The 23,589-nt window shown below is 49.8% G+C and overlaps 1 protein-coding gene across 5 annotated transcripts in view; it reads left to right on the forward strand.

The window, feature by feature from the left end:
- Positions 1-23,589, forward strand: part of slc44a5b (solute carrier family 44 member 5b) — a 276,251-nt gene that overhangs the window by 226,508 nt on the left and 26,154 nt on the right. For all 5 annotated transcript variants that reach the window (XM_059648177.1, XM_059648181.1, XM_059648180.1 and 2 more), the window contains 6 exons: positions 5,133-5,232; positions 12,222-12,314; positions 14,756-14,843; positions 17,910-18,172; positions 20,375-20,469; positions 23,407-23,510. In XM_059648177.1, coding sequence (XP_059504160.1) covers positions 5,133-5,232; positions 12,222-12,314; positions 14,756-14,843; positions 17,910-18,172; positions 20,375-20,469; positions 23,407-23,510 — 743 coding nt within the window. The remainder of the gene's footprint in view (positions 1-5,132; positions 5,233-12,221; positions 12,315-14,755; positions 14,844-17,909; positions 18,173-20,374; positions 20,470-23,406; positions 23,511-23,589) is intronic.

Consider the following 23,589-nt stretch of genomic DNA (forward strand, 5'->3'; position numbering starts at 1 on the left):
ACAGCAGGTTTGAGGGGTTGAATGGCCTACTCCTCTTCCAATTTCCTGTGGCCTTATGGTCAAAGAAATAAGCTCCATTTTAAATGATCAACATAAAGATACACTCATATAGTGACATATTGGGAAGACTGTGTTATGGTGTATTGAGAGATTGCATGACAAGGGTTGATTTATGATACATTGGGAGGTTTCTTGGATAGGCTGGAAGGATTGGAATGCAATTTATTGTGAAATTACCTTGAGATAAATTAGGAAGTTTATGCCGTGACATATTTCAAAGATTGAGTTATGGTATGAAGGTTGTTATTTTTTATTCACATGTGGGAAATGGGTCTCTTCAGGACAGCTAGGGATAAACCCCGGCCAGCCAGCGATATCCACATCCCACAAATAAAGGAAAAAAAAACTGTTATAACACGAAGTTTTAGCATGATATAATGGAACAGTGACTTATAATAAATTGGAACGTTTGAGTTATGATGTATCAAGATTGTTGAGTTAAAGTGTATTGTGGGTGTTGTGTTATGACGTATTGTGAGTCAATACCGTGTGGAGCAGGAAGAACACGGCGGTCAGACCACATCAGTAGAGCAGGAGGTCAATGTTTCGGGCCTGGATGCTGCATCAGGACAGAGTCTCCTGCTCCTCTGATGCTGCCTGACCTGCTGTTTCCTCCAGCTCCACAATATATTGACTCTGCATGAACGACAGAAGCCAGATTCAATCTCCGGTGTATTGCGGGTGTTGAGTTGCGGTGTATTGCGGGTGTTGAGTTGTGGTGTATTGTGGGTGTTGTGTTGCGGTGTATTGTGGGTGTTGAGTTGCGGTGTATTGCGGGTGTTGTGTTGCGGTGTATTGCGGGTGTTGAGTTGCGGTGTATTGTGGGTGTTGAGTTACGGTGTGTTGCGGGTGTTGAGTTGCGGTGTGTTGCGGGTGTTGAGTTACGGTGTGTTGCGGGTGTTGAGTTGCGGTGTGTTGCGGGTGTTGAGTTGCGGTGTGTTGCGGGTGTTGAGTTACGGTGTGTTGCGGGTGTTGAGTTGCGGTGTATTGCGGGTGTTGAGTTGCGGTGTATTGCGGGGTGTTGAGTTGCGGTGTATTGCGGGTGTTGAGTTGCGGTGTATTGTGGGTGTTGTGTTGCGGTGTATTGCGGGTGTTGAGTTGCGGTGTATTGCGGGTGTTGAGTTGCGGTGTATTGCGGGTGTTGAGTTGCGGTGTATTGCGGGTGTTGAGTTGCGGTGTATTGCGGGTGTTGAGTTGCGGTGTATTGCGGGTGTTGAGTTGCGGTGTATTGCGGGGTGTTGAGTTGCGGTGTATTGCGGGTGTTGAGTTGCGGTGTATTGCGGGTGTTGAGTTGCGGTGTATTGCGGGTGTTGAGTTGCGGTGTATTGCGGGTGTTGAGTTGCGGTGTATTGCGGGTGTTGAGTTGCGGTGTATTGCGGGTGTTGAGTTGTGGTGTATTGCGGGTGTTGAGTTGTGGTGTATTGTGGGTGTTGAGTTACGGTGTGTTGCGGGTGTTGAGTTGCGGTGTGTTGCGGGTGTTGAGTTGCGGTGTATTGCGGGTGTTGAGTTGTGGTGTATTGCGGGTGTTGAGTTGCGGTGTATTGCGGGTGTTGAGTTGTGGTGTATTGCGGGTGTTGAGTTGTGGTGTATTGTGGGTGTTGAGTTACGGTGTGTTGCGGGTGTTGAGTTGCGGTGTATTGCGGGTGTTGAGTTGCGGTGTGTTGCGGGTGTTGAGTTGCGGTGTATTGCGGGTGTGGTGTTGCGGTGTATTGCGGGTGTTGTGTTGCGGTGTATTGTGGGTGTTGAGTTGCGGTGTGTTGCGGTGTATTGCGGGTGTTGTGTTGCGGGGTGTTGAGTTGCGGTGTGTTGTGGGTGTTGAGTTGCGGTGTATTGCGGGTGTTGAGTTGCGGTGTATTGCGGGTGTTGTGTTGCGGTGTATTGCGGGTGTTGTGTTGCGGTGTGTTGCGGGTGTTGAGTTGCGGTGTATTGCGGGTGTTGAGTTGCGGTGTATTGCGGGTGTTGTGTTGCGGTGTAATGCGGGTGTTGTGTTGCGGTGTATTGCGCGTGTTGAGTTGCGGTGTGTTGCGGTGTATTGCGGGTGTTGTGTTGCGGGGTGTTGAGTTGCGGTGTATTGCGGGTGTTGAGTTGCGGTGTGTTGCGGGTGTTGAGTTGCGGTGTATTGCGGGTGTTGAGTTGCGGTGTGTTGCGGGTGTTGAGTTGCGGGGTGTTGAGTTACGGTGTGTTGCGGGTGTTGAGTTGCGGTGTGTTGCGGGTGTTGAGTTGCGGTGTGTTGTGGGTGTTGAGTTGCGGTGTGTTGCGGGTGTTGAGTTGCGGGGTGTTGAGTTACGGTGTGTTGCGGGTGTTGAGTTGCGGTGTATTGCGGGTGTTGTGTTGCGGGGTGTTGAGTTGCGGTGTATTGTGGGTGTTGAGTTGCGGTGTATTGTGGGTGTTGAGTTGCGGTGTATTGTGGGTGTTGAGTTGCGGTGTATTGCGGGGTGTTGAGTTACGGTGTGTTGCGGGTGTTGAGTTGCGGTGTATTGCGGGGTGTTGAGTTACGGTGTGTTGCGGGTGTTGAGTTGCGGTGTATTGCGTGTGTTGAGTTGCGGTGTATTGCGGGTGTTGTGTTGCGGTGTATTGCGGGTGTTGAGTTGCGGTGTATTGTGGGTGTTGAGTTGCGGGTGTTGAGTTGCGGTGTGTTGCGGGTGTTGAGTTGCGGTGTATTGCGGGTGTTGTGTTGCGGTGTATTGTGGGTGTTGAGTTGCGGGTGTTGAGTTGCGGTGTGTTGCGGGTGTTGAGTTGCGGTGTATTGCGGGTGTTGTGTTGCGGTGTATTGCGGGTGTTGTGTTGCGGTGTATTGCGCGTGTTGAGTTGCGGTGTGTTGCGGGTGTTGTGTTGCGGGGTGTTGAGTTGCGGTGTGTTGTGGGTGTTGAGTTGCGGTGTATTGCGGGTGTTGTGTTGCGGGTGTATTGCGCGTGTTGAGTTGCGGTGTGTTGCGGTGTATTGCGGGTGTTGAGTTGCGGTGTGTTGCGGGTGTTGAGTTACGGTGTGTTGCGGGTGTTGAGTTGCGGTGTGTTGCGGGTGTTGAGTTGCGGTGTATTGCGGGTGTTGAGTTGCGGTGTATTGCGGGTGTTGAGTTACGGTGTGTTGCGGGTGTTGAGTTGCGGTGTATTGTGGGTGTTGAGTTGCGGTGTATTGTGGGTGTTGAGTTGCGGTGTATTGCGGGGTGTTGAGTTACGGTGTGTTGCGGGTGTTGAGTTGCGGTGTATTGCGGGGTGTTGAGTTACGGTGTGTTGCGGGTGTTGAGTTGCGGTGTATTGCGTGTGTTGAGTTGCGGTGTATTGCGGGTGTTGTGTTGCGGTGTATTGCGGGTGTTGAGTTGCGGTGTATTGTGGGTGTTGAGTTGCGGGTGTTGAGTTGCGGTGTGTTGCGGGTGTTGAGTTGCGGTGTATTGCGGGTGTTGTGTTGCGGTGTATTGTGGGTGTTGAGTTGCGGGTGTTGAGTTGCGGTGTGTTGCGGGTGTTGAGTTGCGGTGTATTGCGGGTGTTGTGTTGCGGTGTATTGCGGGTGTTGTGTTGCGGTGTATTGCGCGTGTTGAGTTGCGGTGTGTTGCGGGTGTTGTGTTGCGGGGTGTTGAGTTGCGGTGTGTTGTGGGTGTTGAGTTGCGGTGTATTGCGGGTGTTGTGTTGCGGGTGTATTGCGCGTGTTGAGTTGCGGTGTGTTGCGGTGTATTGCGGGTGTTGAGTTGCGGTGTGTTGCGGGTGTTGAGTTACGGTGTGTTGCGGGTGTTGAGTTGCGGTGTGTTGCGGGTGTTGAGTTGCGGTGTATTGCGGGTGTTGAGTTGCGGTGTATTGCGGGTGTTGAGTTACGGTGTGTTGCGGGTGTTGAGTTGCGGTGTATTGCGGGTGTTGAGTTGCGGTGTATTGCGGGTGTTGAGTTGCGGTGTATTGCGGGTGTTGAGTTGCGGTGTATTGAGAGGTTATCAGAAAACACAATGCCAGGTTTGGCTTAGGGTGCATTGGGAGTTTGGGAGAGTTGAGCTACATGGTTTCGGGAATGTTGCGTTTACGATGCATTGTAAGGATTGTGCCATAGCACATTTGTTAGAGGAGAATTTGTCGGACTTTCAATGGAAAGCAGTGTTGAGTGTAATTGGGATTTGCCGTTACCCATTGTGTGTGGAGAACGAAGACCAACATGCCAACCGCCCCCACCCCCCCCACCCCCCCCCACCCCCCCCCCACCCCCCCCACCCCCCCCCACCCCCCCCCCACCACCCCCCCACCCCCCCAAAAACCGTTGCACAGTAATGTGCTGGAAACTGATCGATTTCTTCCGATGGCCAAGTAATTACACAAGTTAATGAATTCCTGAGGGCGCCCATTAAATGCACGGGATAGCTGACCTTGATGACGGCACTACAATGGGACAGACAGCCGGCTGTTAGATCCTGTGTTAATTGAAGTCTTCAACTCAACACCCGCAATACACCGCAACTCAACACCCCGCAATACACCGCAACTCAACACCCGCAATACACCGCAACTCAACACCCACAACACCCGCAATACACCGCAACACAACACCCGCAATACACCGCAACTCAACACCCGCAACACACCGCAACTCAACACCCGCAACTCAACACCCGCAACACACCGCAACTCAACACCCGCAATACACCGCAACTCAACACCCGCAATACACCGCAACTCAACACACGCAATACACCGCAACTCAACACCCGCAACACACCGCAACTCAACACTGTGTTAATTTCCTCCAAGCTGTACAGCCCTCCAGCTGTGAGACACCCAACTCAACAGGCTCGCACCACACTCTGGGCTCACTGGATGCTGAGTTTTCCAAAGGTCCCACAATGTCACAGGAGCTCAGGAAACCTCCAACAGAATGTTTTCAGCATAAGATGGAGTAAACATGAACATTAATTTCACTAAACACCAAAATATTAGTCTCCAGGAATCACCAATTGGCTTTTCACTCAAGTCCTTGTGCATATTCATGCAGTAGATAGTTTGCAGTGTATAATTACAGTCTCAGTGGTGGCTCTAATCAAATCCACTCTTTTCAAGTTCTTTGTATTTTCTTAACACGTGGCCTTTGATGTTTTCCAGTGATCTTTCTCTGCATTATTGAAGTGATCATCATTCTGATGTTGATTTTCCTACGGAAAAGAATCTATATTGCAATTGCACTGCTCAGGGAAGGAAGCAAGTAAGTGGCCAATGGTAATATTTGAGGAACTGAAGTGGGTTTATTCTAGAATGCTTCTCAGGATCTCAAAAATGTTCCCAGTTACAATGTGTGCTAGCTGAACACCCCTAACCACAGATATTCTAAATATCACAACCTTGCAAAGTACGATCACTGGATTCTCTACAAATTTAACTCAGTGAACATACAACACATTGGTGTCTCAAGTCTATTCTGTCATGCAGCAACATCATGGCGAACTGATTACTATACATTCCCCTGTTGTAAATGGACAGCCCCTTATTTTTAGACAGTAACCCCTAGTTCTAGATTCTCCCATAAGAGGAAACATTCTCTCCACGTGCACCAGCGAAGCCCCCTGAGGTGTTTGTGTTTCAATCGAGCCACCTCGTTCTCTTCTAAACTCCAGCAGCATAGGAGTCTAAGATAATAAAGTGTGAAGCTGGATGAACACAGCAGGCCCAGCAGCATCTCAGGAGCACAAAAGCTGACGTTTCGGGCCTAGACCCTTCATCAGAGAGGGGGGCGGGGAGAGGGTTCTGGAATAAATAGTGAGAGAGGGGGAGGCGGACCGAAGATGGAGAGAAAATAAGATAGGTGGAGAGGAGAGTATAGGTGGAGAGGTAGGGAGGGGATAGATCAGTCCAGGGAAGGCAGACAGGTCAAGGAGGTGGGATGAGGTTAGTAGGTAGGAAATGGAGGTGCGGCTTGAGGTGGGAGGAAGGGTTGGGTGAGAGGAAGAACAGGTTAGGGAGGCAGAGACAGGCTGGGCTAGTTTTGGGATGCAGTGGGGGGAGGGGATGAGCTGGGCTGGTTGTGTGGTGCAGTGGGGGGAGGGGACGAACTGGGCTGGTTTTGGGATGCGACGGGGGAAGAATAGATTTTGAAACTGGTGAAGTCGACATTGATACCATTGGGCTGCAGGGTTCCCAAGCGGAATATGAGTTGCTGTTCCTGCGACCTTCGGGTGGCATCATTGTGGCACTGCAGGAGGCCCATGATGGACATGTCGTCTGAGGAATGGGAGGAGGAGTTAAAATGATTAGTGACTGGGAGGTGCAGTTGTTCATTGCAAACCGAGCGGAGGTGTTCTGCAAAGCGGTCCCCAAGCCTCCGCTTGGTTTCCCCGATGTAGAGGAAGCCATACCGGGTACAATGGATGCAGTATACCACATTATCTCTAGCATAGGAGTCTAGCCTTTCCAGCATTTCTTCATAAGACGATCCCACTTTTTCAGAGTGAACTGCTTCCAAGGCAAATATGTAAGAACATTCAGGATGTAAGAGCTAGGAGCAGGAGTAACCACTCAGCTCCTCAAGACTGCTTCACCAATTAATACAATCATGGCTGATCTCATCTCAGCTGCAACTTCACTTTCCTGTCCACTCTCCATATTCCTTCAACCCGTTACTAATTAAAAATCTGCCTATCTTTTCCTTAAAATTACTCAACGTCCTGGCATCTATTATTGTCTGGGGAAGTGAATTCCTCAAATTCATGACCCTTTGAGAGCAGTAATTTCTCCTCATCTCTGTTTCAAATTGATAGGCCTAATGCAAAAGCTAAACCTTTCTTTCTAGATTGTCCCACATGAAGAAACATCTTCTCTATGTCTACTTTGTCGATCCCCCTTTGCATATCGTATCTCTCAATTAGATCTTCTCTCATTCTCCAAAACTCCAGAGAGTACCGGTCTAAACTGCTCAATCTCTCTTTAAAACACAAATGCCTCATCTCTGCAATCACTCAAGCAAACCTCTTCTGAACTTCCTCCAATACAATTGCACCCCTCTTCACATAAAGGGACCAAAGTTGTACAGAATCACATCTTTCATTAAATATGATGACCAGGACTGTACGCAGTACTCTAGATGTGGACTCATCAGTGCCCTGTATAACTGAGGTATGAACACTATGAGCCCATATTCTCACTTCCTTGTGAAAATTCATAAAATGCTATGTATTGTCCTAATTATTTGCTGTGCCTGCGGACTAATCTTTTGTGATTCATGCAGTAAGATACCCAGGCCCCTCTGCAGCCTCTCTCCAATAAAGTAATATGTTTCTTTTTTATCCTTCCTTCAAAATGGACAATTCCACATTTACATAACTTTGGAATGAAATATAATGTTATTCCAGTTGTACTTTATTATAATCTCTACATCCTAATCCCAAGTAACATATCCTAACATGTGACTCCATCATACCCTATAGTAACTCACTCACCCTCCAATACATTCCACCATGATGCTGAATGTTCAGTAACAGTCTCCCAACTGAACCTCAGTTGTATCCTAAGACAATAAAATGTGAGGCTGGATGAACACAGCAGGCCAAGCAGCATCTCAGGAGCACAAAAGCTGACGTTTCGGGCCTAGACCCTTCATCAGAGAGGGGGATGGGGAGAGGGAACTGGAATAAATAGGGAGAGAGGGGGAGGCGGACCGAAGAATGAGAGTAAAGAAGATAGGTGGAGAGAGTATAGGTGGGGAGGTAGGGAGGGGATAGGTCAGTCCAGGGAAGACGGACAGGTCAAGGAGGTGGGATGAGGTTAGTAGGTAGCTGGGGGTGCGGCTTGGGGTGGGAGGAAGGGATGGGTGAGAGGAAGAGCCAGTTAGGGAGGCAGAGACAGGTTGGACTGGTTTTGGGATGCAGTGGTTGGGGGGGAAGAGCTGGGCTGGTTGTGTGGTGCAGTGGGGGGAGGGGACGAACTAGGCTGGTTTAGGGATGCAGTAGGGGAAGGGGAGATTTTGAAACTGGTGAAGTCCACATTGATACCATATGGCTGCAGGGTTCCCAGGCGGAATATGAGTTGCTGTTCCTGCAACCTTCGGGTGGCATCATTGTGGCAGTGCAGGAGGCCCATGATGGACATGTCATCTGGAGAATGGGAGGTGGAGTGGAAATGGTTTGCAACTGGGAGGTGCAGTTGTCTGTTGCGAACTGAGCGGAGGTGTTCTGCAAAGCAGTCCCCAAGTCTCCGCTTGGTTTCCCCAATGTAGAGGAAGCCGCACCGGGTACAGTGGATGCAGTATACCACATTGGCAGATGTGCAGGTGAACCTCTGCTGAATGTGGAATGTCATCCTGGGGCCTGGGATAGGGGTGAGGGGGGAGGTGTGGGGACAAGTGTAGCATTTCCTGCGGTTGCAGGGGAAGGTGCCGGGTGTGGTGGGGTTGGAGGGCAGTGTGGAGCGAACAAGGGAGTCACGGAGAGAGTGGTCTCTCCGGAAAGCACACAGGGGAGGGGATGGAAAAATGTCTTGGGTGGTGGGGTCGGATTGTAAATGGCGGAAGTGTCGGAGGATGATGCGTTGTATCCGGAGGTTGGTGGGGTGGTGTGTGAGAACGAGGGGGATCCTCTTAGGGCGGTTGTGGCGGGGGCGGGGTGTGAGGGATGTGTTGCGGGAAATACGGGAGACGTGGTCAAGGGCGTTCTCGATCACTGTGGGGGGAAAGTTGCGGTCCTTAAAGAACTTGGACATCTGGGATGTGCAGGAGTGGAATGTCTGATCATGGGAGCAGATGCGGCGGAGGCGGAGGAATTGGGAATAGGGGATGGAATTTTTGCAGGAGGGTGGGTGGGAGGAGGTGTATTCTAGGTAGCTGTGGGAGTCGGTGGGCTTGAAATGGACATCAGTTACAAGCTGGTTGCCTGAGATGGAGACTGAGAGGTCCAGGAAGGTGAGGGATGTGCTGGAGATGGCCCAGGTGAACTGAAGGTTGGGGTGGAAGGTGTTGGTGAAGTGGATAAACTGTTCGAGCTCCTCTGGGGAGCAAGAGGCGGCGCCGATACAGTCATCAATGTACCGGAGGAAGAGGTGGGGTTTGGGGCCTGTGTAGGTGCGGAAGAGGGACTGTTCCACGTAACCTACAAAGAGGCCGGCATAGCTGGGGCCCGTGCGGGTGCCCATGGCCACCCCCTTAGTCTGTAGGAAGTGGGCGGAGTCAAAAGAGAAGTTGTTGAGTGTGAGGACGAGTTCGGCTAGGCGGATGAGAGTGTCGGTGGAGGGGGACTGGTCGGGCCTGCGGGACAGGAAGAAGCGGAGGGCCTTGAGGCCATCTCCATGCGGAATGCAGGTGTACAGGGACTGGACGTCCATGGTGAATATGAGGTGTTGGGGGCCAGGGAATTGGAAGCCCTGGAGGAGGTGGAGGGCGTGGGTGGTGTCACGGACGTAGGTGGGGAGTTCCTGGACCAAAGGAGAGAAAATGGAGTCCAGATAGGTGGAGATGAGTTCGGTGGGGCAGGAGCAGGCTGAGACGATGGGTCGACCAGGGCAGGCAGGTTTGTGGATTTTGGGAAGGAGATAGAAACGGGCCGTGCGGGGTTGGGGAACAATGAGGTTGGAGGCTGTGGGTGGGAGGTCCCCTGAGGTGATGAGGTCATGAATGGTGTTGGAGATGATGGTTTGGTGCTCGGGTGTGGGGTCATGATCGAGGAGGCGGTAGGAGGTGGTGTCGGAGAGTTGGCGTCTGGCCTCGGCGATGTAGAGGTCAGTGCGCCATACTACCACTGCGCCACCCTTGTCTGCGGGTTTGATGGTGAGGTTGGGGTTGGAGCGGAGGGAGCGGAGGGCTGCCCGTTCTGCGGGGGAGAGGTTGGAGTGGGTGAGAGGGGTGGAGAGGTTGAGGCGGTTAATGTCTCGACGGCAGTTGGAGATGAAGAGGTCGAGGGAGGGTAGGAGGCCGGGGGGTGGTGTCCAGGAGGACTCTGCCCACTTCCTACAGACTAAGGGGGTGGCCATGGGCACCCGCATGGGCCCCAGCTATGCCTGCCTCTTTGTAGGTTACGTGGAACAGTCCCTCTTCCGCACCTACACAGGCCCCAAACCCCACCTCTTCCTCCGGTACATTGATGACTGTATCGGCGCCGCCTCTTGCTCCCCAGAGGAGCTCGAACAGTTCATCCACTTCACCAACACCTTCCACCCCAACCTTCAGTTCACCTGGGCCATCTCCAGCACATCCCTCACCTTCCTGGACCTCTCAGTCTCCATCTCAGGCAACCAGCTTGTAACTGATGTCCATTTCAAGCCCACCGACTCCCACAGCTACCTAGAATACACCTCCTCCCACCCACCCTCCTGCAAAAATTCCATCCCCTATTCCCAATTCCTCCGCCTCCGCCGCATCTGCTCCCACGATCAGACATTCCACTCCCGCACATCCCAGATGTCCAAGTTCTTTAAGGACCGCAACTTTCCCCCCACAGTGATCGAGAACACCCTTGACCGCGTCTCCCGTATTTCCCGCAACACATCCCTCACACCCCGCCCCCGCCACAACCGCCCTAAGAGGATCACCCTCGTTCTCACACATGACCCCACCAACCTCCGGATACAACGCATCATCCTCCGACACTTCCGCCATTTACAATCCGACCCCACCACCCAAGACATTTTTCCATCCCCTCCCCTGTGTGCTTTCCGGAGAGACCACTCTCTCCGTGACTCCCTTGTTCGCTCCACACTGCCCTCCAACCCCACCACACCCGGCACCTTCCCCTGCAACCGCAGGAAATGCTACACTTGTCCCCACACCTCCCCCCTCACCCCTATCCCAGGCCCCAGGATGACATTCCACATTCAGCAGAGGTTCACCTGCACATCTGCCAATGTGGTATACTGCATCCACTGTACCCGGTGCGGCTTCCTCTACATTGGGGAGACCAAGCGGAGACTTGGGGACCGCTTTGCAGAACACCTCCGCTCAGTTCGCAACAGACAACTGCACCTCCCAGTTGCAAACCATTTCCACTCCACCTCCCATTCTCTAGATGACATGTCCATCATGGGCCTCCTGCACTGCCACAATGATGCCACCCGAAGGTTGCAGGAGCAGCAACTCATATTCCACCTGGGAACCCTGCAGCCACATGGTATCAATGTGGACTTCACCAGTTTCAAAATCTCCCCTCCCCCTACTGCATCCCTAAACCAGCCTAGTTCGTCCCCTCCCCCCACTGCACCACACAACCAGCCCAGCTCTCCCCCCCCACCCACTGCATCCCAAAACCAGTCCAACCTGTCTCTGCCTCCCTAACTGGCTCTTCCTCTCACCCATCCCTTCCTCCCACCCCCAGCCGCACCCCCAGCTACCTACTAACCTCATCCCACCTCCTTGACCTGTCCGTCTTCCCTGGACTGACCTACCCCCTCCCTACCTCCCCACCTATACTCTCTCCACCTATCTTCTTTACTCTCCATCTTCGGTCCGCCTCCCCCTCTCTCCCTATTTATTCCAGTTCCCTCTCCCCATCCCCCTCTCTGATGAAGGGTCTAGGCCCGAAACGTCAGCTTTTGTGCTCCTGAGATGCTGCTTGGCCTGCTGTGTTCATCCAGCCTCACATTTTATTATCTTGGAATTCTCCAGCATCTGTAGTTCCCATTATCTCAGTTGTATCCTAACTGTCTATTAAACCCTAGTGTAACCCTCCATATATTCCAATCCTGCAGTGCTGTGTATTGTAATATAACTGTCCAGTATATCCTAATGTATCCCTCAGTTGTATCCAAACTTGTGTGGAGTTCACCCCACATGCTGTGACCCATCCAGCAATAAGAATCTCACAATTAATGCACCATCTCAAACCTGGACTTCTGCTGAGAAGTTGATTTGACTTCTGAATATAGATTTAAAAATCCAGGGACAATTTATCCATCATCGTAAGAGACTCACTAAATAATTCCAATTGGGAATGTGAGGAGAAAGCTCTTCACTCAGAGAGTTGTGAGGATGTGGAACTGCATGAAGACATAGAGAGACGTGAATTAAGGAGATGGGGATATGGTGAGATACAGGTGTTGGAGGCTCATGTGAAAATAAATACCAGAAAATGCTGTTTGGACCTGTTACTGTGCTGAAGTGTAATAATATTCTAATGTTATTGATATAATGTTATACGTTAATGATTAAATTACAATCTAATGCTATTAAGTCATGTAGTTCTCTCTCCATTTTAACTGTTGGTGTTTTTTTGTCACCAGGGCCATAGGATACATCATGTCTACTTTATTCTACCCAATCATCACCTTCCTGCTCCTTGCTGTCTGTATTTCCTATTGGGCTATCACAGCTATGTATCCTTTTAGATAATACTGTTGTGTTGTCATTGATCTCACCTCACAAAATGTTAAACACTCAGGACTAAATATCAGGTGCTTACAGTCAAACCTCAGCTCAAAAGGTCTGGTGATGGTTTTAGGTTTTAAAGAAATTGAAGCAGCAAATGTTGCCATTTTCTCTTAAAATTACTTAAACAACAATTAGTATTTCTGAGGCAGAGCTGAGGAGATAAACTAGAGTGAACGACACACAAAGATTGGAGAAGCTGGGATTGTTCTTGTTAGAGCAGAAACGGTTCCGAGGGATTCAATCGAGGTGTTCAAAATCATGGAGAGGGTGTTTCCAGAAGCAGGAGAGTCAGTGAGCAGAGGGAGACAGATTGAAGGGAACCAGGGAAAAGTCCCAGTGTCACAACGGTGCCACCCAAAAACTGGAGGAACAGCACCTCAAACTCTGCCTTGGAACCCTACACCTCAATGGTCTCAATATGGACTTTGCGAGGCTCAAAATTTCCCCACTCCCGACCTCATCCCAAAAAACCCCTCTCTTCCCTGCCTCCTTGACCCGTCCATCTTTCCTCCCACCTTTTTGGTCTTCCCACCTCACTGACCAACTCCCACTCCCACTTCCCACCTACACTCACCTACTAGTTTCATCTCCCCTTCCTTGACCTGTGCGGCTTCCCTCCCACATACCCGCCCCTCCCTCCTCACTGACCAACCCCAATCCCAAGTCCCTACCTTTACGGTCTCCGTCACTACCTCCCCCTCTCTATTTATTTCAGTGCCCCGTTCCCCTCCCCCAATTCTGAAAAAGGGTCCAGACCTGAAATATCAGCCTCAGAGATAATGGGAACTGCAGATGCTGGAGAATCCAAGACAATAAAATGTGAGGCTGGATGAACACAGCAGGCCAAGCAGCATCTCTGGAGCACAAAAGCTGACGTTTCGGGCCTAGACCCTTCATCAGAGAGGGGGATGGGGTGAGGGAACTGGAATAAATAGGGAGAGACGGGGAGGCGGACTGAAGATGGAGAGAAAAGAAGATAGGTGGAGAGGAGAGTATAGGTGGGGAGGTAGGGAGGGGATAGGTCAGTCCAGGGAAGACGGACAGGTCAAGGAGGTGGGATGAGGTTAGTAGGTAGATGGGGGTGCGGCTTGGGGTGGGAGGAAAGGATGGGTAAGAGGAAGAACAGGTTAGGGAGGCAGAGACAGGTTGGACTGGTTTTGGGATGCAGTGGGTGGAGGGGAAGAGCTGGGCTGGTTGTGTGGTGCAGTGGGGGGAGGGGAGGAACTGGGCTGGTTTAGGGATGTGGTGGGGCAAGGTGAGATTTTGAAACTGGTGAAGTCAACATTGATACCATTAGGCTGCAGGGTTCCCAGGCGGAATATGAGTTGCTGTTCCTGCAACCTTCGGGTGGCATCATTGTGGCAGTGCAGGAGGCCCATGATGGACATGTCATCTAAAGAATGGGAGGTGGAGTGGAAAAAACCATTTCCCCCTCCCATTCCTCAGATGACATGTCCATCATGGGCCTCCTGCAGTGCCACAATGATGCCACCCGAAGGTTGCAGGAACAGCAACTCATATTCCGCCTGGGAACCCTGCAGCCTAATGGTATCAATGTTGACTTCACCAGTTTCAAAATCTCCCCTTCCCCCACCGCATCCCTAAACCAGCCCAGTTCCTCCCCTCCCCCCACTGCACCACACAACCAGCCCAGCTCTTCCCCTCCACCCACTGCATCCCAAAACCAGTCCAACCTGTCTCTGCCTCCCTCACCTGTTCTTCCTCTCACCCATCCCTTCCTCCCACCCCAAGCCGCACCCCCATCTACCTACTAACCTCATCCCACCTCCTTGACCTGTCTGTCTTCCCTGGACTGACCTATCCCCTCCCTACCTCCCCACCTATACTCTCTCCACCTATCTTCTTTTTTCTCCATCTTCGGTCCGCCTCCCCCTCTCTCCCTATTTATTCCAGAACCCTCACCCCATCCCCCTCTCTGATGAAGGGTCTAGGCCCGAAATGTCAGCTTTTGTGCTCCTGAGATGCTGCTTGGCCTGCTGTGTTCATCCAGCCTCACATTTTATTGCCCTGAAATATCAGCCTTCCTGCTCCTCTGATGCTTTCTGGCCTGCTGTGTTTATCCAACTCCACACCTTGTTATCTCAGAGAGGGAGATTGCTTTACACAGCGAGATTTTTGGGATCTGGAACTATTGGAACATTTTCAGGTTATGGGGAAAGTGTGATGGAATGGGAATAACTGAATAGATTGTTCAAAGGATCAGGGCATGAATGATGGGCTAAATGGCCTTTTTCTGTGCTGGAAGGTTCTGAGCTATGCTGAATATATCTCTTTCAGAGTGGTATTATGCTTTAAAGTTCTGCTAGGTTTCTGGGATTCTAACAATTAAAAACTATTGATACATTTTTTAACATGAACTATTCAGATTCCTGTCAACATCTGGTGAAGCTGTGTACAAAATTATGACCAATCGGGGTCATTGTATATATGCAAATAGAACATGCAATCCTGAGGTAATCCATTGATTTGTGTAGATATTGGGAACGAGATGCAGCAAGGACAGGATTCCAATTCATACAACATAAGAGCCTTTCTCAGCAAATTTGAAAGGCCATTTAGAGTGAACCATGTTGGTGTGAGACTGGAGTCGCATGTTGCCTTGACCAGGTAAGGTAAGGATGGCAGGTTTCCTTCTCGATAGGCCATGAATGAACCAATTAGGTTTTTGTGACACATTGATGGTTTCATCATCTCAGCCTATTGAGCCCAGCTTTTCAATTCCATCTATCTTTATATTCAAAACTTATTCTGGCTAAAATTCTTAGGGCTAAAGGGATCAAAGGGCATGGGGGAGAAAGAGAGGAAACAGGGGACTGAGTTGGATGAGCAGCCATGATCCTATTGAATGGTGGAGCATGCTGAAGGGGCCGAATGGTCTGCTCCTACTCCTCACTTCAATGTTTCAGAACCTCATCTCCAGTTCCCTTCAGAAAGTTGTGATGAATCTGTTTCCACTGTCCTTTCAGGAAGCACCTCCCGCAATGCAGCAACTATGTTCAACAATCCCTCATCTCCCTGCGAGAGAGTAGGAGAGGTGATGGCCTAGTGGTGTTATGGCTGGATGGTTCATCCAGAGACCCAAATAATGTTTTGGGGACACCACAGCAGATGGTGGAATTTGAATTCAACAAATATCTGGAATTAAGAATTTAATGATGACTGTGAATTAATTGTTGACTGTTGGAAAAACCCATCTGGTTCGCTCATGTCCTTTAGGGAAGGAAACTGTCATCCTTATCTGGTCTGTCCTACATGTGACTCCAGACCCACAGCAATGTGATTGACTCTTAACTACCCTCTGGGCAATTAGGGATGGGCCATAAATTCTGCCTGGCCAGCGACACCCTCATCCCATGAATGAATAAAGAAAAAAAATGTTGGCAATTACTTTAAATCTGTCACCTCCACTGACTGACTATCCTGCCACTGGGAGACAGTCCTTCTCTGAATACTTAACCAAGGCTGACACTTGGTGATTCTGAAAATCCGTATTAAATTAAAATTTAACGTTGCCTCAGGGAAACCTGTGGGCCTGATGCCAATTAGTCACTCCCTCCAGGCATGCTGTCCTGAGATTCTCCTCCCCTGGTGGACCATGTCTGTCTGGTGTGACACTAGGTATTGTGCTGATGGTCAGGCCACCGTGCAGTGACCCAGTTGGATGTTACCCTGGGTAAGAGGAGCAGAAAACTGAAATCTCAGCAGTCTCCATGCCAAGGTCCAGGACTTTGGGATGGGTCTTGCCCTCCCTATGATGGGCAGCCTGCCCTAATTCTGCCATGTGGCACTCATGGCAATACTGAGGTGCTGCCAGTTGACCAGAACGAGGTATCCTTCTTCAAACCCCCTGTGCACAATTCCCCCCTACCCCCACTGACCCCCAATAACTGCAGTCTTACCATCGCAAGCATGAGTCCATTTCCCTGCCAGGTCAGTTTAAGAATGAAAGTCAGTTTTATAAAACATCAGGGATGCAGGGAATTGATGACCATGAAGCAGTCAGTTGTCTTAGCAACACAGCTGGTTCAATAACGTCCTTTAAAGAGGGAAGCCTACCATCCTGAATTGGGCTGATAGTATACGTGACTTCAATCTCACGCCAATGTGGCTCACCATGAGCTGCACTTTGAGGGGGTCGAGTGACGCTCCCTTTTGTATCAAACCCATTACCATTGGGTCAAGAAGAAAGAGAGCTCTGCGACACTCTCCCAGAACAATTGGGGACAGCTCAGCCTTGTTGATGGAGCAATGAATTGAATGAACTTCTTTTTAAGCCTGATGTGTAACCTGATAGATGTATATGGTCTTGGTTCTGAAGGGGTTAATGTTCATGTTACACTAGCTCCACCCATTCTGCTGATGTCACACACAGCAAGTGGGTGGAAATGGGGAGTTCTGTTGTGCTTTTGGAGGGAGCAGTTGGATCTGGATCAACTCCATTAGGCCCTGCTTGTTCTACCTGAGCAGTGTCCCTGTAATTACAGTGCCAGGGACCCGGGTTCGATTCCAGCTTCGGGTAATTGTCTGTGTGGAGCTTGCACGTTCTCCCCATGTCTGCGTGGGCCCCCTTTGGGTGCTCCGGTTTCCTCTCACAGTCCAAAGATGTGCAGGCTGGGTGGATCGGCCATGGGAAATTGCCCATAGTGTTCAGGGGTGTGTGGATTATAGGGGGATGGTTTGGGTGGGATCCTTCAAGGGGTGGTGTGGACTTGTTGGGCCGAAGGGCCTGTTTCCACACTGTAGGGAATCTAATCTACTCCCTGGTGATGTAATCATTACATAAATTCATGGCAATGCAAAGACAGAAGAGAAAGTAAAGCAGAAATTCAGCAGCTTTGGTATTGTCTGTGAACAGAGAGACAGAGTGAACATTTCAAGCTTGGTATGACTCTTCTCCTCTTCCAAAGAAAACTCATCTTCACCTAAAACATTAACTCTGTTTCTCTCTTCACAGAAGCTACTTGACCTGCTGAGTTTCTCCAGTATTCAATGTGTTTGTTTCAGATTATCAGCATCCGCAGGATGTTGCTTTTATCAAAGACAAGGAAAAGATTGGTGGTAGTCAGCTGTGAATGCCCTGACCCAGTGGATGTGACACATACCACCAGATGATAGCGATGGTCAGCTTGGAAAATGGCCTACTGGTATTATCTCCAGACTGTTAATCCAGAGAACCTGGTAATGTTCTGAGTACCTGGGTTCAAACCCCACTGTGGCAGATGATAGAATCTAAATTCAATAAAAACATCTGGAATTAAGGAGTCTAATGATGACCATGAATCCATTGTCGATTATTGGAGAAAAACCGATCTGGGTCACTAATGTCCCTTAAGAAGGGAAACTGCCACCCTTATCTGGTCTGGCCTACGTGTGACTCCAGACCCGCGGCAATTTGATTGATTCTCCTCGGGGCAGTTAGGGTTGGGCATTAAACGCTGGCCTGGCCTGTGAATGAATTAACAAAACAAAAAATGCTAGCCACACACACTGATAATCTGTGGCTTTTCTTTCCCTGGCAGGTATTTAACACCAGCAATGTCACCAAGTTGTGCCCAGGTGCTCAATGTGCCTTCGCTTTCTACGGTGGAGAGAGTGTTTACCACAAGTACATCTTCATTCTTCAGATCTGCAACCTCTTTGTCTTTTTGTGGCTGGTGAATTTTGCCATTGCACTAGGACAGTGCACACTGGCTGGTGCCTTCGCTTCCTATTACTGGGCATTCAAGAAGCCAGCAGACATCCCAACTTTCCCTCTGCTCGCTGCATTCGGTCGTTCCCTGAGGTAAGATCGTCAAAGCCCTCAGTTTGGCAGTCGGCTCCTCGGCATAAATACAAACTATTATTGTATGTCAAACAGAACAGCCCAGTTTGTAAAGGATGCTCCCGGTTGTCATCTCAGGTGCGCACAGAGATCCCAGGACATTATTTCAAAGTAGAGCAGCAAGGATTATCCCAGAGTTGTGGGCAATATTTATCCATTCACCAACATCACAAAATACAGCTTGTAAAGCCAATGTGACCTAGCTATGAGTGGGAGCTGTGTTTATAAATTAACTTCAGTCTTTCCTCCATTACACAGGGACTCTGTTTTAAAATGCATCAACGGCTGCAAAATACTTTGGGATGTGTTTAGGTTTTGAAAGATGAGATACAAAGTGAAGCCATTTACAACGTAACAGGCTAAAACTTGCTGTGTTTATTACCTCACTCTCCTAATATCAGTTTTTAAATTCATTCATGGGATGTGGGCATCGCTGGCTGTGTCCAGCATTTATTGCCCATCCCTGTTTGCCCATTGAGAGAAGGTGGGGGTGACCTGTCTTCTTGCACCACTGAAGTCCATGTGCTGTAGGTTGACCCATGATGCCCCTTAGGGAGGGAATTCCATGATTTTGACCCTGCGACAGCAAAGGAACGATAATATATTTCCAAGTCAGGATGGTGAGTAGCTTGGAGAGGAACTTGCAGGGAGTGATATTCCCATGTATCTGCTGCCCTTGTCCTTCTAGATCATATATCTACAGCCTTTGTTCTTCTAGATGGCAGTGGACGTGGGTTTGGAAGGTGCTGTCTGAGGATCTTTGGTGAATTTCTGTAGTGCATCTTGTAGATAGTACACACTGTTGCTACTGAGCATCGGTGGTGGAGGGAGTGGGATGTTTGTAGACGTGGTGCCAATCAAGTGAGCTACTTAGTCCTGAACAGTGTCGAGCTCCTTGAGTGTTGTTGGGGCTGCACCCATCCAGGCAAGTGGGGAATATTCCAGCACACCCCTGACTTGTGCATTGTAGATAGTGGACAGGCTTTGGGGAGACAGGGGGTGAATTACTCGCTCCAAGGTTCCCTAGAGTTATACCTGCTCTTGAATCCATAGTATGTAGTAGATGAATCTGGTTGAGTTTCTGGTCAGTGGTAACCCCCAAGATGTTGATTGTGGGGAGCGCAGTGACAGTAACACCATCAAGGTGGTTATTAAGGTTGTGGTTAGATAGTCTGTTACTGGTGATGGTCATAGTCTGGCATTGTTACTTGCTACTTGTCAGCCAAAGCCAGGATATTATCCAGATCTTTTTGTGTTGGAACACATCTGCTTCAGTACATTAGGAGTTGTGAATGGTGCTGAACATGTGCAATTAGCAGCGAACATCCCTGGGAAGGTCACTGACAAAGCAGCTGAAGTTGGTTCGGCGTAGGACACTACCCTGAGGAACTGGAGATGGTGGTGGGTGCTGTCAGGATGCCCAGAATGTTGTTGGGTCTACCTCCCACAAACTCAGCCAACTAGGAGTGAGCTTCCTGATACAAGGCAGGAAAACCCCAGTGATAGTGGCAGGATGACTATGACTTCTCAGGATGGGATGCTCGGTTGTTTCAAGTAACCCCATTGACGGGTGAGGCAAGCGTAGTTTTAGACCCCTTCCATGAAGATGGAGGTCTATACAAACGGCGAGTTCCTTGGGTCAGAATAGAGGAAGACGGATCTCCTCTCCTGGTCTTGAGCTTTCCTGTATCCTTTGCCTGTCCCTCCATACAGGCTCCTGACCCTTGACCTCAGCACCTTGGCCACAACTTCAATATTTATTAGACTGTGAAAACAGAATGAAGGATTGAAGCCAGGCTATAGAAGCAACGCTAAGGATGAGGGACAGGCCTGGAGGCTTAGCACTGAGTCTCTGAACAAAGGAGAGGAGCTCCAAAACTGAAAAGAGTAAAAAGAAAAAGCTAAATGAGGTGACATGTTCTGCAGCAGTTCTCATGAAGGGTCTCTGGGCTTGAAAGATTAACTCTGCTTCTCTCTCCACAGATGCTGCCAGACCTGCTGAGTTTCTCCAGCATTCTCTGTTTTTGCACTAAGTGATATACACCTTGGTTTTGAAGTCTCGGGAGAGTCTGAGAGGAAGCAGTGAGGACGAGGATGATATTGGAGTTTGTTGTTGAGCTTTTGATGTGTAACAATTATTCTGAGCCTGTTCCCTTGTATCAGGTACCACACGGGCTCATTAGCATTCGGATCCTTAATACTAGCCATCACCCAACTCATTCGGATTATCCTGGAATACCTGGATAATAAACTGAAAGGTGAGTTCCTGAGCAGCTCTCAATTGCAGCAACTTTTGACATTTTGTATCATTTCTTTTAAGGAATTTGGGTGTCCCTGACATTTTTTGTGCAGTCCTAATTAGCCTTGAGCTGAGTGGCTCCCTCAGGGCCATTTCACAGGGCAGGCAAGAGTCAGCCACATTGCTGTGGGTCTGGAGTCACATGTATACCAGACTGGGTAATCGCACCAGATTTCATTCCCTGAAGGACATTAGTGAACCAGAGGGATTTGTAACAAACCATCCCATGGTTGCCATCGTAGAGAATAGTTTTCAGTTCCAGATTTATTAATTGAATTGAAATTTCACCACCTACCAGGGTGCGCAGCATTAACCTGGCTCTCTGGGTTGCAAGTCTAGAAGCATCAGTGTGTCTTTACCATCAGCCAATGGGCAGGCAGGGAATCCAGTAAAGATCATCGCTGTGCCTTTGCCGCAGGGAGTGTGGGTGTGTATTTACCGCAGGGAGTGTGGGTGTGCCTTTGCCGCAGGGAGTGTGGGTGTGCCTTTGCCGCAGGGAGTGTGGGTGTGTATTTACCGCAGGGAGTGTGGGTGTGTATTTACCGCAGGGAGTGTGGGTGTGCCTTTGCCGCAGGGAGTGTGGGTGTGTATTTACCGCAGGGAGCGCGGGTGTGTATTTACCGCAGGGAGTGTGGGTGTGCCTTTGCCGCAGGGAGTGTGGGTGTGCCTTTGCCGCAGGGAGTGTGGGTGTGTATTTACCGCAGGGAGTGTGGGTGTGTATTTACTGCAGAGAGTGTGGGTGTGTATTTACCGCAGGGAGTGTGGGTGTGTATTTACCGCAGGGAGCGTGGGTGTGTATTTACCGCAGGGAGTGTGGGTGTGTATTTACCGCAGAGAGTGTGGGTGTGTATTTACCGCAGGGAGTGTGGGTGTGTATTTACCGCAGTGAGCGTGGGTGTGTATTTACCGCAGAGAGTGTGGGTCTGTATTTACCGCAGAGAGTGTGGGTGTGTATTTACCGCAGAGAGTGTGGGTGTGTATTTACCGCAGAGAGCGTGGATGTGTATTTACCGCAGGGAGCGTGGGTGTGTATTTACCGCAGGGAGTGTGGGTGTGTATTTACCGCAGAGAGCGTGGGTGTGTATTTACCGCAGGGAGTGTGGGTGTGTATTTACCGCAGGGAGTGTGGGTGTGTATTTACCGCAGGGAGTGTGGGTGTGTAATTACCGCAGAGAGCGTGGGTGTGTATTTACCGCAGGGAGTGTGGGTGTGTAATTACCGCAGAGAGCGTGGGTGTGTATTTACCGCAGGGAGTGTGGGTGTGTGTTTACCGCAGGGAGTGTTGATGTGTATTTACCGCAGAGAGCATGGGTGTGCATTTACTGCAGAGAGCATGGATGCGCATTTACCGCAGAGAGTGTGTGTGTGCATTTACTGGAGAGAGTGTGGGTGTGCCTGTACCGCAGAGAGCGTGTGTATGCATTTACCGCAGAAAGCCTGGGTGTGCAGAGAGCGTGGGGGCACCTGTGCCGCAGAGATCATGGGGGCACCTGTGCTGCAGAGAGCGTAGGGGCTGCTTGTACTGCAGAGAGTGTGGAGGGGCGCCTGTGCTGCGGAGAGTGTGGGGATGCCTGTACCGCAGAGTGTGTGGAGGAGCGCCTGTACCGCAGAGAGCATGGGGGCTGCTTGTACTGCAGAGAGTGTGGAGGGGCTCTGCAGGTGGAGTGTGGTTCAAGGCAGGGCTGAGCTAGTTTTATATGGGTTTAATATTTAGAGTTAACAGGTCAAGTTCAGTCTGGATGTCTGGATTTCACTTTTATTCGGTCCTTAGGTTTAGTATCTTAATCTAAGTTCCTTTGTCAGCATTTATAATGGAGCTTGCCTATGTAAACGCATCACATCGTAATTATGGCCTTGACCAGTGGGTGGCATTGTGACATGCCTAGTTTGGGGGTGGGCGTGTTGTATTCTCTTGTGATTGGTTTAAATTACTACTGTACATCGTCACCAGGAGGATGTGCAGAATTTTTGTCGCGTAACATTTAGAATACTGCGTACAGTTCTGGTCGCCACATTACCAAAAGGATGCGGATGCTTTGGAGGGGGCGCAGAGGAGGTTCACCAGGATGTTGCCTGGTATGGAGGGCGCTAGCTATGAAGAGAGGTTGAGTAGATTAGGATTATTTTCATTAAAAAGACGGAGATTGAGGGGGGACCTGATTGAGGTCTACAAATTTTGAGGGGTATAGACAGGATGGATGGCAAGAAGCTTTTTCCCCCAGAGTGGGGGACTCAATTACTCGGGGTCATGAGTTCAAAGTGAGAGGAGGAAAGTTTAAGGGAGATATGTGTGGAAAGTTCTTTATGCAGAGGGTGGTGGGTGCCTGGAACGCGTTGCCAGCGGAGGTGGTAGACGCAGACACGTTAGCGTCTTTTAAGATGTATTTGGACAGGTACATGGATGGGCAGGGAGCAAATAGACACAGACCCTTAGAAAATAGATGACAGGTTAGACAGAGGATCTGGATCGGCGCAGGCTTGGAGGGCCGAAGGGCCTGTTCCTGTGCTGTAGGTTTCTTTGTTCTTTGTTCTTTGTTCTAAACCAGGAGGCAGTGTTTCCAGGGTCAGGAGGCTCAGTGAGCAGAGAGAGACAAAGTGAGGGGAATCGGGAAACGCCTCAGAGAGGAGGAAGTTGAGGGGGATTGTTATTAGACAGTGAGTTGTTGGGATCTGAAGCGTGCTATCTGTAAAATCTGATTTAATGCTAACTTTCACAAGAGAATTGGATAAATATTTGATATGAAAACAGCTGCGGGATTTGGGGAAAGTGCAACAATGTGGGATTAATTGGAGATCTTTCAAGGAACTGACACAAGGCTGAGAGGCCTTTTGCAGTCTGGACATTCCTGTGTTGTGTGATTATGGATTAAATCAGAGCTTGTTGCTTTCCCCTCAGGTGCGCAGAACAAATTTGCCAAGTTCCTCTTCTGCTGTCTGAAATGTTGCTTTTGGTGTCTTGAAAAATTCATCAAATTTCTTAACAGAAATGCCTATATAATGGTGAGTCTCTGCCCGTTCTCACTGCTTGGGAATTTTAGTATCACTTTGTACTGTCAGCTGTCGATGTGTTGAATGTTCA

Source organism: Stegostoma tigrinum, chromosome 8 (genome assembly GCF_030684315.1).
Source record: "Stegostoma tigrinum isolate sSteTig4 chromosome 8, sSteTig4.hap1, whole genome shotgun sequence".
NCBI lineage: Eukaryota > Metazoa > Chordata > Chondrichthyes > Orectolobiformes > Stegostomatidae > Stegostoma > Stegostoma tigrinum.